General features: G+C 33.1%; 2 protein-coding genes and 2 non-coding genes across 5 annotated transcripts; 3 read left to right on the top strand and 1 right to left on the bottom strand.

Annotated features, from left to right (window-relative positions):
- Positions 1-3,352: 3,352 nt before the first annotated feature.
- GRF8 (general regulatory factor 8) lies at positions 3,353-8,126 on the bottom strand. Of its 2 annotated transcripts, none has more exons than XM_022041783.2 (4): positions 7,545-8,126; positions 7,131-7,253; positions 3,962-4,078; positions 3,353-3,626 (listed from the first exon to the last, which is right to left on the bottom strand). In XM_022041783.2, the coding sequence occupies exons 1-4, from the start codon at positions 8,025-8,027 to the stop codon at positions 3,606-3,608; spliced, it is 744 nt and encodes a 247-aa protein (XP_021897475.1). In that variant the 5' UTR covers positions 8,028-8,126; the 3' UTR covers positions 3,353-3,605. The 2 variants fall into 2 exon arrangements, with proteins under 2 accessions (XP_021897475.1, XP_021897477.1); XM_022041785.2 differs by having other exon boundaries at positions 3,353-3,620.
- A 912-nt stretch (positions 8,127-9,038) lies between these two features.
- LOC110814352 (CURVATURE THYLAKOID 1D-like protein) lies at positions 9,039-12,788 on the top strand. The gene is made up of 5 exons (XM_022041777.2): positions 9,039-9,247; positions 10,067-10,296; positions 12,112-12,216; positions 12,320-12,391; positions 12,484-12,788. The coding sequence occupies exons 1-5, from the start codon at positions 9,100-9,102 to the stop codon at positions 12,550-12,552; spliced, it is 624 nt and encodes a 207-aa protein (XP_021897469.1). The 5' UTR covers positions 9,039-9,099; the 3' UTR covers positions 12,553-12,788.
- Positions 10,482-10,577, top strand: LOC148266178 (small nucleolar RNA snoR128). Its single transcript, XR_015818871.1, has one exon. It is a non-coding gene; the product is annotated as a small nucleolar RNA snoR128 (small nucleolar RNA).
- LOC148266177 (small nucleolar RNA snoR128) lies at positions 11,146-11,237 on the top strand. The gene has a single exon (XR_015818870.1). It is a non-coding gene; the product is annotated as a small nucleolar RNA snoR128 (small nucleolar RNA).
- Positions 12,789-13,866: the final 1,078 nt, after the last annotated feature.

Here is a 13,866-nt window from a genome sequence, read left to right as displayed (position 1 = left end):
CATTTTTATAATTAAATAGAAAATTTATAATTTTATAAACTATTATATGTTTTAGTTATCATATTAATCTTGGTATTAAAGGGAATAAAACATTGAAAATCATATATTATTATGTTGTGCATTCAAATGAAATAATAAATCACATAAAAATTTCATAGGTTATGTTTAATTAGAATAAATTTAAAAAACTAGTTAGGAAATTATATTTACAAGTTTATAATTAATTCCACAAACATTTCACCGAAAAAAAAAATACGATATTGAGATAAAATTCTATATAAAATTGTAATAATATATTTTAAATTTTACCAATTTTGATAGAATTTGAAATTATAAAATTCTATATAAAGTTAATTTTTTAATTTGAAATTAATTTATATCCTTTGTAATTAAAATATTGAATTTATTTTGAAGATATAATTAGTAAACAAAATTGAGATATGATTAAATATATAGTTAATTGGGGTTAATTTTTTTTTTTTTTAAATAAAATTACTGTTGCAAGAAAAATTGTAAAGCCTTTTTCCATCCACAGTAAAATGCTCCCCACTCTCAATCCCATATGAACATATTCCTCTTTTGGGATAAGCATAAGCATAAGCATAAGCATAAGCATAAGCATAAGCCCTTTTATAGAGGGTTGCTTCCCAAAAATGCTTCCTGACTAAATATAGAAAAGCACTTTTTTTATGTTAAAATTCACACTTCACGTGGATCTTACAGAATTCTAATAACCAGCCTTAATGGTTCTCCTTTCTATGAATGCTATATATGCTAACATAAACAATGACTTACATTTCGTAAGACTAAAATAATAAATTTATGTGTCCGACATTTCTCTCATGTACAAAATGTACACTAGTACGTAATACATCCATCACGGAAGAAATTACGAATATAATAATTCAATGGTTAAAGTTTTTATACTTTGTTTTGAACGTCATGAGTTCAAAATTTATTAAAAATGTAAAATTTGTAACAGTTTATAATACTTAATTCAGTGATACAAAGAGTTTATCTCATTAATTTGTTGATGAAATTACGTAACCGAACTAATTTACTCTTAGAGAATTATGATATATGCAGATAAACGAATATTTTACCGTGTTTAAATTAGTTAAGATAATTATAACGAATCAAAATATATAAATTTTCGAAAAGATATAGTCATTGAGAACAAAAATTATCATAAAATTCTAACGGTACCCAAATCACATGATTGATGTCGTAATCATATTGAACTTTTTTTTATCAATCAACTATTTATAGATATAGTTCTAAAAAGTTACTACTTAAATATGTAGCATGTTGAAGTTGTATTCTTCATGGTTTTAGGGTTTTTAATTTAAGATTTTATATATTTTTTAATAACTTACTCTTCTTAGTTAAAGTATTAAGCAAACTGATTAATCAATCTCTTTGACAAATACATCATTCAGTTCTCGTTATCTTTTTTACGGTCGTAAAATTAGTAATTTGATTAACATTTGAATTATAAAGTAGTAAATTATTTAAAAAATATATATATATGAAATCTCAAATCGAGATTTGTATATTGATATACAAAATTAAGGGTGTTAATTCCTTATTATTAGAGTGAGGAAAATTAATGAATTAAAGAAAAATGAAGTCAATATTAGTTGGGGACTCGTTAATCTTATTGACCAAGGTAAGCCATATGCATACATACACACGCATATATAATATCCGTATAAGCTGATTATATAACTTAAGAGATTCAGTAAACCTCCAGTGAGGGGAAACATGTCTCTGCCGTATATATATGTATATATATATATATATGTATATATATATATATGTATGTAGCATGGTGCATATAACATGTTTGTGGTCCTAAAAGAACACCACCTCTCTCTTTTTGCATTAGTCTTTGAGATTCGAGCCTGCCTCCCTCGCACTCTCTTTCTCCAAATAGTAAATTCATGTGGTGACATCAAAAGCATCCATAACATAAGCCATGGCCTCTCTGCAACTCCACGATGAGCACTGAGAAACGCCAAGCATGTACTATGTCTATATATATATATATATAGAGAGAGAGAGAGAGAGAGAGAGGGTATGAATCTAAGCCCTTCTTCGGATCTGGGTGGCTTCAATTCGTCTTTCCGCTGACAGTGCAAGCCATTTGTGAGTTACCTATTCTTCTTTTTTAAGTTAGTTTATAACAGAACATATACAAACATACGTATGTATACACACACTTAATTTGTTGCTGAAGCCACAATTTTATCTACCGTAACATATTCCCAGTCTAACTTTTACTACTGAAACTAAATCAATACTAATATCTATATATATATATATATATATATATTATATATGTAAGAAAAGACTGTGCACGAAAGAAGACAATGTCTTAAGTTTAATATAATAATAAATTCTCAATAAATATATTTTAATTAATGTTTTTTAAATAATTGAAATTTTGTAATTAATTAAAGTGTGGAAAATGAAATGATTAATTTAAGTTTTACATATAAAATTAAATATATTAATAATTAAATTGATTAATTCAATTTTTTTTTTTTCAGTCTTAAATTTTTCAAATCTTACTTTCTACTTCTATATAAACAAAATATATACCCTTATCAAGACAAAAACTTTGTACATACCCATATATATACATACACTTTTACACCATCATGGGGAAACCAAGAACAATCAGATGATATGGTTCGTTCGAGTAGGGTTAAACGATAATGGTGTTTCCAGAACTAGCAAGCTAGGGTTGTCACCTCTTAAGATATGCAACTTTCTTTTCCTGGTTCGTGTACTGTAAAAACCAGCCTCTTTCGATTTTATATACATTACCCCGACGTAACAAAAACTTGCATACTTATTTTGTATCATTTTTCTCTCGTTCGTTGCATCTCGTTTCACCTGATTAAATTTATAGGTTACACTTAACGGTCGAAGAAATTTTATAATTGTGGAGAATTACACGTTACCAATTCGTATATGGTTCTTTGATGGCAGTGTCTCGAGTGAACCTAAGGTCCTCGGCACTAGAAGAAGAAAGAAGAGGAAGAAAATAAAAGTCTACTGATTTTCCGGCTCTCTCTCCTATATTATGCAAATCAATAATATTACATATGATTCCTGGTTAATTTATAAAATTTTAACAAGTTAATATATATATATATATATATGTATATGAATTTATTGTATTGTACAGTTAGGTACAGTAATCCACACAAACATGTATAAGACGGCAAAACTTCAAACTCATTATATACGATCCGTAGTATAGTTACTAAAAGCAGAGGAAACAAATTGGGAGATTTATTAACCCAGTTTGGCAGTTTATGTTATGTATTCCACAAACACAAAATTTATAAAGACTGATTAATAATCATTCAAGTAGGAAGTAGGAATTATAATATCATTCCTCCTCAAAAGCTGTCTGGAAAACATGTAACTATAGATATCCATAGAATTTTTCAGGAAAAGATGAAAAACCAAAGCATGTTTGAATACAAAAATCATTATGACTACACCTGTGCATATAGAGAACATATCTGACAAGTCAGATTACAGAGGTCATCGAAGTCCACCCATCTGGAAGTGCAAAACAATCCAAACATTTAGGCCTCATCAATCTGCTCCTGCATGAATCCCGAAAAGTTCAAAATGAAGCTTAACAATCAAAATAAGACTTCCCAAAAAAAATATATATATAATGCATAATTATCGAAAACACACTATTCAGTACCAATGTTGCTGACTAATAAATCATTTGACCATTCAATTTTGGTCCCAAACTGCACCAAGGAAAAATATGTTGTGACTCTTATTCCATTCAAAACAGTGGAGGGAATCCAGAGTTTCGACGAGTTATGACATATTTTTCACATTCACTGACCAATCCAAATGCAAAAACATCATTTAAAAAATTAATTGACAGCTAATGAGCAAAACTCCCACCAGGAGGGAAACTAACCTGCATGTCTGAAGTCCAGAGAGTGAGATTGTCCCTCAGCAATTGCATGATGAGAGTGCTGTCTTTGTAGGATTCCTCACCCAGTGTATCCAGCTCAGCTATGGCTTCTTCGAAGGCCTGAAGGAAATAAAAAATCATTTGAAATCAGAAACTGAACATTCTTTGCACAATAAACTTGTATCAACATACCCGTCCTGTGAAGGAATAAACTTGTGGCTTAGCTCCCCACTATAGATCATGTCGAAGCTGCTTATTGAAATTATTTATTTATATGTATTAAGGATATCTACTAATCACCAAGCTTGTGGCTGTAACCGTTAAGAGTCTTAAATATGTAACCCAACAGCTATATTTTTCTTTTTCAACATTCTAAGCCACTCCAATTGCTCCTGAGTTCACATGTTCTATTTATCTCCTGCTAAAATGCAGGCATCAATGACCGTACCTGAAGAAAGACTGAATTTTTATTCATAGTTTTCTTCTACATTACTCTGCAATTAATAGAGCAGAAATACCCACTTGGTATCCCAAAATCTAGAAAATATACTTCCTAGAGAATAAAGGAAAGTTTCCCCTTTTTCATGATTCTAACATATATTTCTCTTACCTATTTTTTCTCCCATGTCCTCTCAAATCAGATCAATTTTTCCTCCGTATTTTCCTCCTAAATTTTCTCTCAATATTTCTACAATACCACATCTATTTTCCTTGCCGGCAAATGGGTTGATCAATGGGTGCCCATGATGGGTAAATCCATGACTCCCTTAAAGAATTCATTAAACTCAGCCAGAACAACTACAGAAAAAAAAAAACCGAAGACATTATGTTGACTATTCATATCTCTCCACAACATTAGCTTTGAAACACAGTACAGACTTTTCCATTGGGATAACTGATAACATAGAGGAAAAGTGAACACGTCACTGCCTGTAATTCACCACTTGCATGAATTTACTTCACTCCCAATCTAAGTAACTTTGAAAGGCTAAAATTGACTATAGCTCAAGATTTTTATAAAACCTCAGGCAGCAAAAATTACATAGAAGTTACAAAAACAATCAAATCAACCTTTTAGTTAAGTATAGCTCTGCCATTAGTCCATCTGGCAACATCATCTGGAATTCATACTGTTATTTGCATCAAGTATTAAAGCATTCAATTCATAATATGAAGAATCAAAACCAACTTGAAAGCAATACTTACTAATTTAAGCAAACATATTTGCTTTGAAACCACCAATTATTTAAAATCTAAAGTGCCTGCTTTCTTATTAGTTAACCCCACAAGTACAAAGGAAACTACTCATATATATATTAGCATACCATGTGGGTGTCATATTACTTCTTAAAAAGAGAGTCTTCCAAAACAATAAAACAACAAAACAAGAAATAGATGTTAGGTTCCAATGCACACTTTCACATTTTATGGATTATTTTTCACATTTTATGGATTATTGGATAAGCTAAGCAAAAAGTATATCCATGTATATTAGTTCTTCACATTTTTATATTATTGAAACTTGAAAGAAGAATATACTCTCATATTTCTAGTACTATAAAGAGGTGTTATATGGGAATCATAAACTGGTTCTATAAATCATTCCCGTATCCAGATTTAAAATTCCCCTTTAAAGAATGCTCCTTTGTTCCAAAATCCCTGGTTCCTTTCTCTCAAAAAGAAATCCTCTTGTTCCCCTAATGTTAAGCAAGTCTTACAATTAAGGACGAAAAAAAGTTATGTAGGTCAGGAAGTCATAGAAATTTTATATATTATCATTGATTTCTTTTGAGAAAAGCTGTGGCGAGTTCATCTCATCAATGATAGAATGGCTAGCAGCTACCCCTTCCTGCTGAAGTATCTTAACATTTCACAAAATAGTATTGTCCCCAAAACTCTAACTATGAGAGCATTGTCATTCATTCAATTCGCTTAGGATTACAAACCAGCATCACCTCCCCCCCCCCCCCCCCCAAAAAAAAAATAATAATAATAACAATAAAGATTAAGACCTTAACTCTTGAGCTTTAAAACAGGGTCAATCTAAACTTCACCTTCCTTATTCTTGAAAAAAATGACATCAGTTTATCTATTAAACTCAGCTTATGATAAGCAAAACAGATAACAGGAGCTACAAGATTTCTTCAGTGATGGCTTTTCCCTACAATCCACATATTTCTAGAAATTAAGGTTTTGCATGTATAAATGTTTTAAATTTATAGTTGTCTTTTCATTGGTTTCTCAGAAACGGATGGTTTGCTGTTATTGAAGTATTTTTCTAGCTGACAATCGAGATGAAAGAACACACTTCATTAGATAATAAAAAGCATTAATGATTATGGTCCACTCCTCTTGATTATAATGCTCCATCCATGCAGTTTTATAAATTTTCCTATAACTTGAGATCATGCGAGCCAGTTGAACTACCAGCCAGAGACATCCCTAATTTTACAAATTTCTGGCCCATGATTTTCTGGAACCATAAAACAGATAGATCCAAGTAATGTCTAATCCCATCCGGTACCTTTGTTTGTGGTTAAGATTTAGTTACTCGCTTATTGGTAGCTTTCTCAAAATTATTTGTTATCATTTCACTCAAATTGAATTGTACTTTCTGAATCTCAAGCAGTAATAGAGAACAAAACAAAAAGAATCATCCGCACATAGTAGCAAAAGCAATAGCAAACACGAGTGGTGCAATAGCTACTTAAAGTAATATGAACAAAGCAAATTCATATTACATAATTCTTTTTTTAATAGAGGTTCATATTACATGATCTAGTAATACCCTTCTCCTATATTAATCTGTTAAAAGATTAAAAAGTGTTTTAGCTGCTTCCCATTCTGATCATATTTCAGAAAAGTATAGCTCGATAAAGAACATAATTTCAAGTCTACATGCAGTATATTGATTTGCTAATCCTCAAATATATTTCTAAAATTACAGAACTACCCAATTTCAAAATGCAGAAATTTACTGTTTGGCTACTACATCAAGAAAGGAGACTTGTATCCTGAGAACAGGAATTTTTCGTTCTCCACAGTTAACAGAATCCAGAAGAACTTCAAGAAGGCGAAACTCAATAATAAGGCAAATCCTTACATAAGGGACCGAGGACAAAGAAAAGAAGCATAAACCTAATGTTCTAGCATGAACAAGGAAAAAGCATACCTGTTTTGCCATGCTACAGGCCTTCTCTGATGAATTTAGAATCTCATAGTAAAATACTGAGAAGTTGAGAGCCAGTCCCAGCCTTATCGGATGAGTTGGAGGAAGATCAGCCAGTGCAATATCCTTCAGCGCAGAAAAAGATAAGCAAGTAAATATGTGAGTGTACTGTGCTTATGCTTGTGTGCCGGTGGATTTCAACTTAATAAGTAGAGCACAATCGTCAAATTCAAGCAAAAATGTCAACTGTCCATCAGAAACGTACAAAATAAAACAAAAAAAGTAAACTAGAAAGCAATCACTGCATAACAGCGTCGTAATCAATAATTCCTAAAATCACAACCATAAAAAAAAAATATTATCAAAGATCCGAATATATTACTCCAAATTAAAAATCGAAAAGATTAAATTCAATACCTGTGCTGTCTTATACGCAAGCATCGTATCCTCGGCGGCCGCTTTCCTCTCATCCCCGACCTTGAATTCCGCCAAGTAGCGGTGATAATCTCCTTTCATCTTGAGGTAAAACACCTTGGATTCGCTAGCTACCGCAGATGGGATCAGATGCGAGTCCAACAGCTTGAGAATGCCGGCACACACAGCGGATAACTCCGTCTCCACCTTGGATCTGTAGTCTTTGACCAGCGCCACGTGCTCGTCGTTCTTGCGACTCTCCTCCTTCTGCTCAATCGATGACACTATGCGCCAGGCTGCTCGGAGTGAACCGATCACGTTCTTGTACGCGACAGAGAGGAGATTCCGCTCCTCCACACTGAGCTCAGCGGCCGGGGTCGAACCCGTCACCAGCTGTTCCATGTACTGAACCATTTCCTCGTACCTCTCAGCTTGCTCGGCGAGCTTCGCCATGTACACGTACTGGTCTCTGTTCAGAGCCGCCATGTGCGTTTCAGAGAGAGAGAGAGAATTCCTTTCTTCCTTCTAGTTTTTGTGGGGTTCGAAATTTGGAAAACGGGGAGGATGGAGAGAGAGAGAGAGAGAGAATATATGAAGGGAGAGGGAATCTGAGAAGTAAAGAGTACTCGTGGATACAGTTACTCGCCGCTCTTCTCTAAAAAACGGTGTCGTTGCTGGGTAGTCACTGGTACAAACGCGTAGGATTTGGCGCGAGTGTGAAGGGAGAGCGTGGGAGTGCGAAGGAAGGACTGAATGGACGATAAATTTTTTGAGAAGATTATATAAAACGTGGAAAGGCGTTAATGAGTCAGATCCCACTTAGGCTGATACTGTTTTAGTCAAACTTCCACCGGAGGTTTGACTGGGCCTTCGAATTTTAAATGGAAAACTTTTTTCTAATTCAAAGCCCAATGGCTAATCACCCGCAAACACAAAACCTGGTCAACGTTGACCATTTTAATTAAATAATTAACGCATAATTAAATAATTAATTTCTACCCTATAACGTTATCTAAGTATTAGTGTTTAATAATTACTAGAATAAGTTCTTTTAATTGGTAAGATTTTAATTCGTGTTATGTTTTAAGTTAATATTTATATTTATAAAATACATATTTTAATTTAAAATTATTAATAAATATATTGTATATGATATTTTATTTATTATTGTAATTATTATTATTTTAATTTATATAAATAAAATTGTGTGAATCGGTATCAGATACAAAATAAATATTAAGATATAATTTTTATATCTAATAATTATAATTTTTTTTTTTTGCTCTATAATTTTTTTTACAATCTATTTCAAAAAGTTAATAATAAAATAAAAATATATTTTATATTTATATTAATTATATATTTAAAAAAACATAAATATATTAAGAAAAATGGTTAAATTATTTTTTTTTTATAAAGACAAAAGTGTAAATAAATGGGAATGGGCGGGCCGAACGCAGAAAACCCTAGAAGAGGCAGAAAGTCCTATAAATTGCCGCGCCCCATTTCATTTTTCTCACTGTCAGCTGCCGCAGCTCTCTCTCACTAGCCTTCTAAAATGGAGCCCTGCGCAGCACCCGCAATTCCAAATCTACCAAAGGCCAGCAAGTCTCTTAGATTTCTTGACACTAACCCTAACAATCTCGTTCGCTTCAGTGCCGTTCTCCCACTCAATCGAGCTCCGAACTATCGTGGCCTTCGCTCTCGTACGAAACAAAACCCTAGGTTCACTTTACTCTTTATTGTTTGTTCATGCTTTTCATTCATTTCGTTTTCTTTATATATAACCGTTTATGCTATGCACATAGTTTGTTATGTGGCGGGTTTTTGTAATACCCTAGGTGGAACACGGTTGGGGAAGTGTTTTGGTTTTTGTTAAGGTAGGATCCTTAGGCTTATGTTTTGGAGCTAATCATCGAAAGCACTATATCAATAGATGTTTTGCATGCTAAGGTTGTAGTATAGTTTTGTTTTGCAGAGAAACGGCTGCATTACTTACCTGGGAATGCCATTTTATAGTCCGTGGCTATTCTGGTTATTGGAAACATGTTAATGGCGTAAACTTATGGGGAACATGTTGATAACGTGTATATATAAGCATTAGTGCTATAGCTATTGATCCGATGTATTATTGATAACTTATGAGCTCATATGGGTAGTAAACGTACTCGTAGTTAAGTATTTGTTCAGGTAATTATTAGTTCATTTGAGCATGTACAGGATCATATTGGGCAAAGGATGCTTTGAGTGAAGTTACATAACTAGTTTTAGTTGGTGGACGCTGCATGATCCAGCGTTATGGTAATTTAACTTACAGTATGAGGTACTGGCATACTAGGCTTTCTAGAGAATTATAAGCCTGTAGCTTTAACACTTCATGCGATCATTCTGCATTTTGCCCGCAATCTTTGATTTCGGGAGAGTTTTGTTTCAGCTTTTTGTATATGCATCATAGGCATGTCCCTAAGACCTATTAAAAACAAGGGAGCTGCTGATGGGCTTTCTTCACTATTGCTTATTCTCAGGAATCAGCTATTTTGCTACCTCATTGCCAAGAGCAACAGCTTCTGAAGAAACATCATATGGATCAAATCAATATGTTGGGGAAAAAAGTGACACGGCAATAGCTGTTGAAGATGTTCCATCAGCTGAGAAGAATGGATACAATGAAACTTTGCTGAAAGACACACCTAAAGAGGAGTCCCCTGCGGATGATCAAGAGCAGACCTCTGAGTTCTTGGATAACCTTAATAAGGTTTGTTTTAGTGCCATATAATTTGTGTTTTTATATCAGTGAGAGCATACAGTGCGTTGTGGCAGGATGTGTTTGTCTTAGTGTTAACATTTCATGAGAAAAGAGTGATGCCATTCAACCAACTAAAATAATTAAGAGAAATTTCGATGCTCATTATAAGTGGTCGGATGAAGAGGTAAAAGTGGTTGCTATGATGATGTTTCTATACTAGTTGAAAGTAGTCATTGACTGCTTAATGAAACTTCGGCAATTGAGTCGATCCTGAGCGGTTAGCTGAGCAACCCACCGTATTTAATGCCTTCAAATGTCTTTTTTTTTTCAGTGATTGTTCTTCAGAGTCCTTTGTTGACCTTTTCTTCTTTCAAGCTGCCATGTTCTTTGATTTTTGTTGTCAGAATTTCAGGCAACAATGATCTCATTGCTCATTTTCTTGGTAACTAGTAAGTTTCCCGTGTTAAGTTTTCTTTGCTTGATTTTTGTATATTATTAGATTCAGGCCTATTGGTAGCTTTTATTTCTGTTTTTCATTCCAATGTGCTTTTCTTCGTTCTTTTTGTTTAGCTTCTCTTCCATTCTGGTGTTTTATGGGCATTATACAATCCTTGGAATATGGGTTTTAACAAAACTAAAGCCAAGAAACTTAGTTCCAACAATCAGTTTGCACTGGAATGTGCGAGACCTGATTCAAGGTGTTCTGGGCTAAGAACTAGTTTATCTGTGTTCAACCAAACAAAATTGTAAACCCTAAATATTTATCTGTTCTACATGACTGGTTTTGGTTCTTCCCATTTTTGAGTGATTGAGCACAGAAAAATTTTTTGTGGTTTCTTTTCTTGAATGCAAATTTGGTTGCTATGATGATTACTACAATTTATGGAAAGTCTTGTGAGATCTTGATGAAAAGTTGACAACTATGTTGATCTGAGCGGTTAACTGAGCAACCAAATTTGCCAACTCCTTCTCCCCTTGTGTTTTCAGTGAATGTCATGAAAATTTCAATCGTGTTTTGGTGTCTGTGGATGTATCAAGTGGCACCTGCTTATTGTCAACCCTCTCCACTGTGATGTGCTCAACATAAAGTGTTGTTACCATTCCATTCCATTCCTTAATGATGCTTTCCTTTCATGATTACATCACTTTTAACTCACCTAGTGCTCTTGGCAAATTTCAATTTACTCAGCCAATTGTATTTCCACCCTTATTCATATCTCTCTCTCTCTCTTTCTCTCTCTCTTTCTCATACAATAACAGTTTTATCACATTGTATATTGACAATTACAATGTTTTATCATCAGATATTTGCGTGCATTGCCATCTTTGCTTGTGGAGATCTTAGTATTGAGTACAGTTTGCTGGTCTTGTGGTTGCCATTTTTCATGGAATAGCTTCCTGTCTGTATGAGTTGCCAATAAGGAAATTCTTATGGACCATAACCGTCTTAGGAAGTCTGAATTTTTTGAATTAGTTTTGCAATCTATTCCTAAGCTGATGTGTTAGATAGACAGGGAAGAAGATTGCCCAAGTTTAACCTTGCTTACCGATTACATAAGTTGCTAGGATTTCTCGTCGGTTTGCTACTATAGTTAGCTCCCTTGTCTTTTTTCCCCCCTCATTGTTTTGCTACTTTTTAGATATTCAGAGTCTGCCTTGCTTTTTGAAAATTGTTAAGAAGCTAGCAAATATAACCCTTCACATTGTCTCATCCAATAGCCTCGTTTGCAATTCCTGTATCTTCAAGTTGTAGTGTCCCTGTTGGAGACCATTTTGTCATCAAATTGCTGTGTTATTGATGATTTGCTTGTTGAAAACACGCAGCTAGACTCTGAAGGAGCATATTCAATCATTCTATCTGGAAGTGCTGCCTTTGCTGGAGTATGGTTGGCTTCAGCACTTGTCGGTGCTATAGATTCTATTCCGCTGGTATGGACCTCTATCCTTATATACATTTTAGGTGCCTCTTGAATCAGGAAGTTCACTTGTAACTTTCTGCTGACCATCAATGATGTTCAATTCTATTGTTCAGTTTCCCAAGTTGATGGAAGTTGTCGGTCTGGGCTACACATTCTGGTTCAGCACTCGCTATCTTCTTTTCAAGGTAGCTCTATCATATTTTATATTAAAATAAGTTGTCTACAATGCGATGAGTACACCTTACCAGTGAATCACCCTGTCTTTTATACACTGCAGAAAAATAGGGATGAATTGGCAGCCAAGATAGAAGAGCTCAAGCAGCAGGTTCTTGGGTCAGATGATTGATTGATTTGCAAGGAAAATTCTGTACGGCGATGTTGAGTATTCCATACAGTTCATACTTAGGCGGGTACAATATAAAATCTGTTAATATTCAGAGTAGTGAAAAGCAAGCTTTTGTATTCTTTTGGGATTGAGCCCCCAGTTAATTACAAGTCATCACAGTTTGTCTGATGGTGGATTTTGTCATGAATTCAGTATTTACCATCTTAAGCAAATAGCCTGATGCATCATTTTCTTCATACATGTATATGTATATATATATATATATATATATGTGGTTAAAGAAGCAGTCCATGTGCTAACGACGTCGTTAAAGGCAGTCTGTCTGTTTTCCTACTGACAAAGACTCAAACCAAGCAGGCAGATGTGTTGAAGAATCTCAATCTATGGTTTCATGTTCCTAAGGTACTGTCTGTCACTATTATGTTTTAAATTCTAAATATTTCCAGCTAACATAAAAGCAATATTTCTTCTCTTTATATAAAGCCAAAAATGTATGTATATAGCTACCAAGTAGCCACATGGTTTGTATAATTGATACTATACATACAACCAGTTTTATATTGTATTTCTGTTGCCAGCTATCACATTACCCACCATTTATGTCACAACATGAAGTTATTTAGCCTGTGCTTACAATAAATTAATGCGTTTTCAAAATTTATACATAAATGTTCTTGTAGCTGGTGAAAATTTTATAGAAAATAAATCAATGCATTTAAAATTTTATTGTTTGCAATATAATTCAGTATGTATAGAATTTTATAAACCAAGTTTTTCACTTTTAAAAGTCAAATTCTCCCGCAACATATACTAAAAAATTTAACATGTGATCTATCTATCATATTATATAGTTTTTACATTCGATTCTGATACTTATACTAATTTTTATGTTCAATATAAATTTTATGTATTTTGAGTAAGAAATAAATAATATGGCAATATACATTCTTAAATCTTGCTTGTCCAATTAAATAACATGATCCAACTGTAAAGCTCCCTTCATGGCCCCGCAGCTACACAAACTATTGATATCAAAATATAAAAATATTATTTCAAATATATTTTAATATTTTGGATTAGACTAATCCTTTATTAATTTAATTTAATTTAAATAAATAAAATATAATTTTTATTTCAAAAATATATATATATATATATATACCCAGCATGGGACATTTTCAATACATTGACCTTAAACATATTTATATTATATATTATAAATTATAAATTAAATATACTCTCTTAATTTCCCTTATTTTTATATTACCTTCTTTAATAATCTTAATCGCTAAGCATCCCAAAAAGGGAAGAGGA

Source organism: Carica papaya, chromosome 4 (genome assembly GCF_054855325.1).
Source record: "Carica papaya isolate Zhongbai chromosome 4, ASM5485532v1, whole genome shotgun sequence".
NCBI lineage: Eukaryota > Viridiplantae > Streptophyta > Magnoliopsida > Brassicales > Caricaceae > Carica > Carica papaya.
Note: the sequence above shows the minus strand (reverse complement) of the source record. Positions and strands in the feature narration are given on the sequence as shown.

Coding starts and splice junctions, on each gene's coding strand:
- GRF8 (XM_022041783.2), bottom strand. CDS start 8,027: ATGGCGGCTCTGAACAGAGACCAGTACGTGTACATGGCGAAGCTCGCC. Junction 7,254..7,544: donor TTGCGTATAAGACAGCACAG/GTATTGAATTTA, acceptor TCTGCGCTGAAG/GATATTGCACTGGCTGATCT. Junction 4,079..7,130: donor CCTGTAGCATGGCAAAACAG/GTATGCTTTTTC, acceptor TATTTCCTTCAG/GCCTTCGAAGAAGCCATAGC.
- LOC110814352 (XM_022041777.2), top strand. CDS start 9,100: ATGGAGCCCTGCGCAGCACCCGCAATTCCAAATCTACCAAAGGCCAGC. Junction 9,248..10,066: donor CTATCGTGGCCTTCGCTCTC/GTACGAAACAAA, acceptor GCTTATTCTCAG/GAATCAGCTATTTTGCTACC. Junction 12,392..12,483: donor CTCGCTATCTTCTTTTCAAG/GTAGCTCTATCA, acceptor TATACACTGCAG/AAAAATAGGGATGAATTGGC.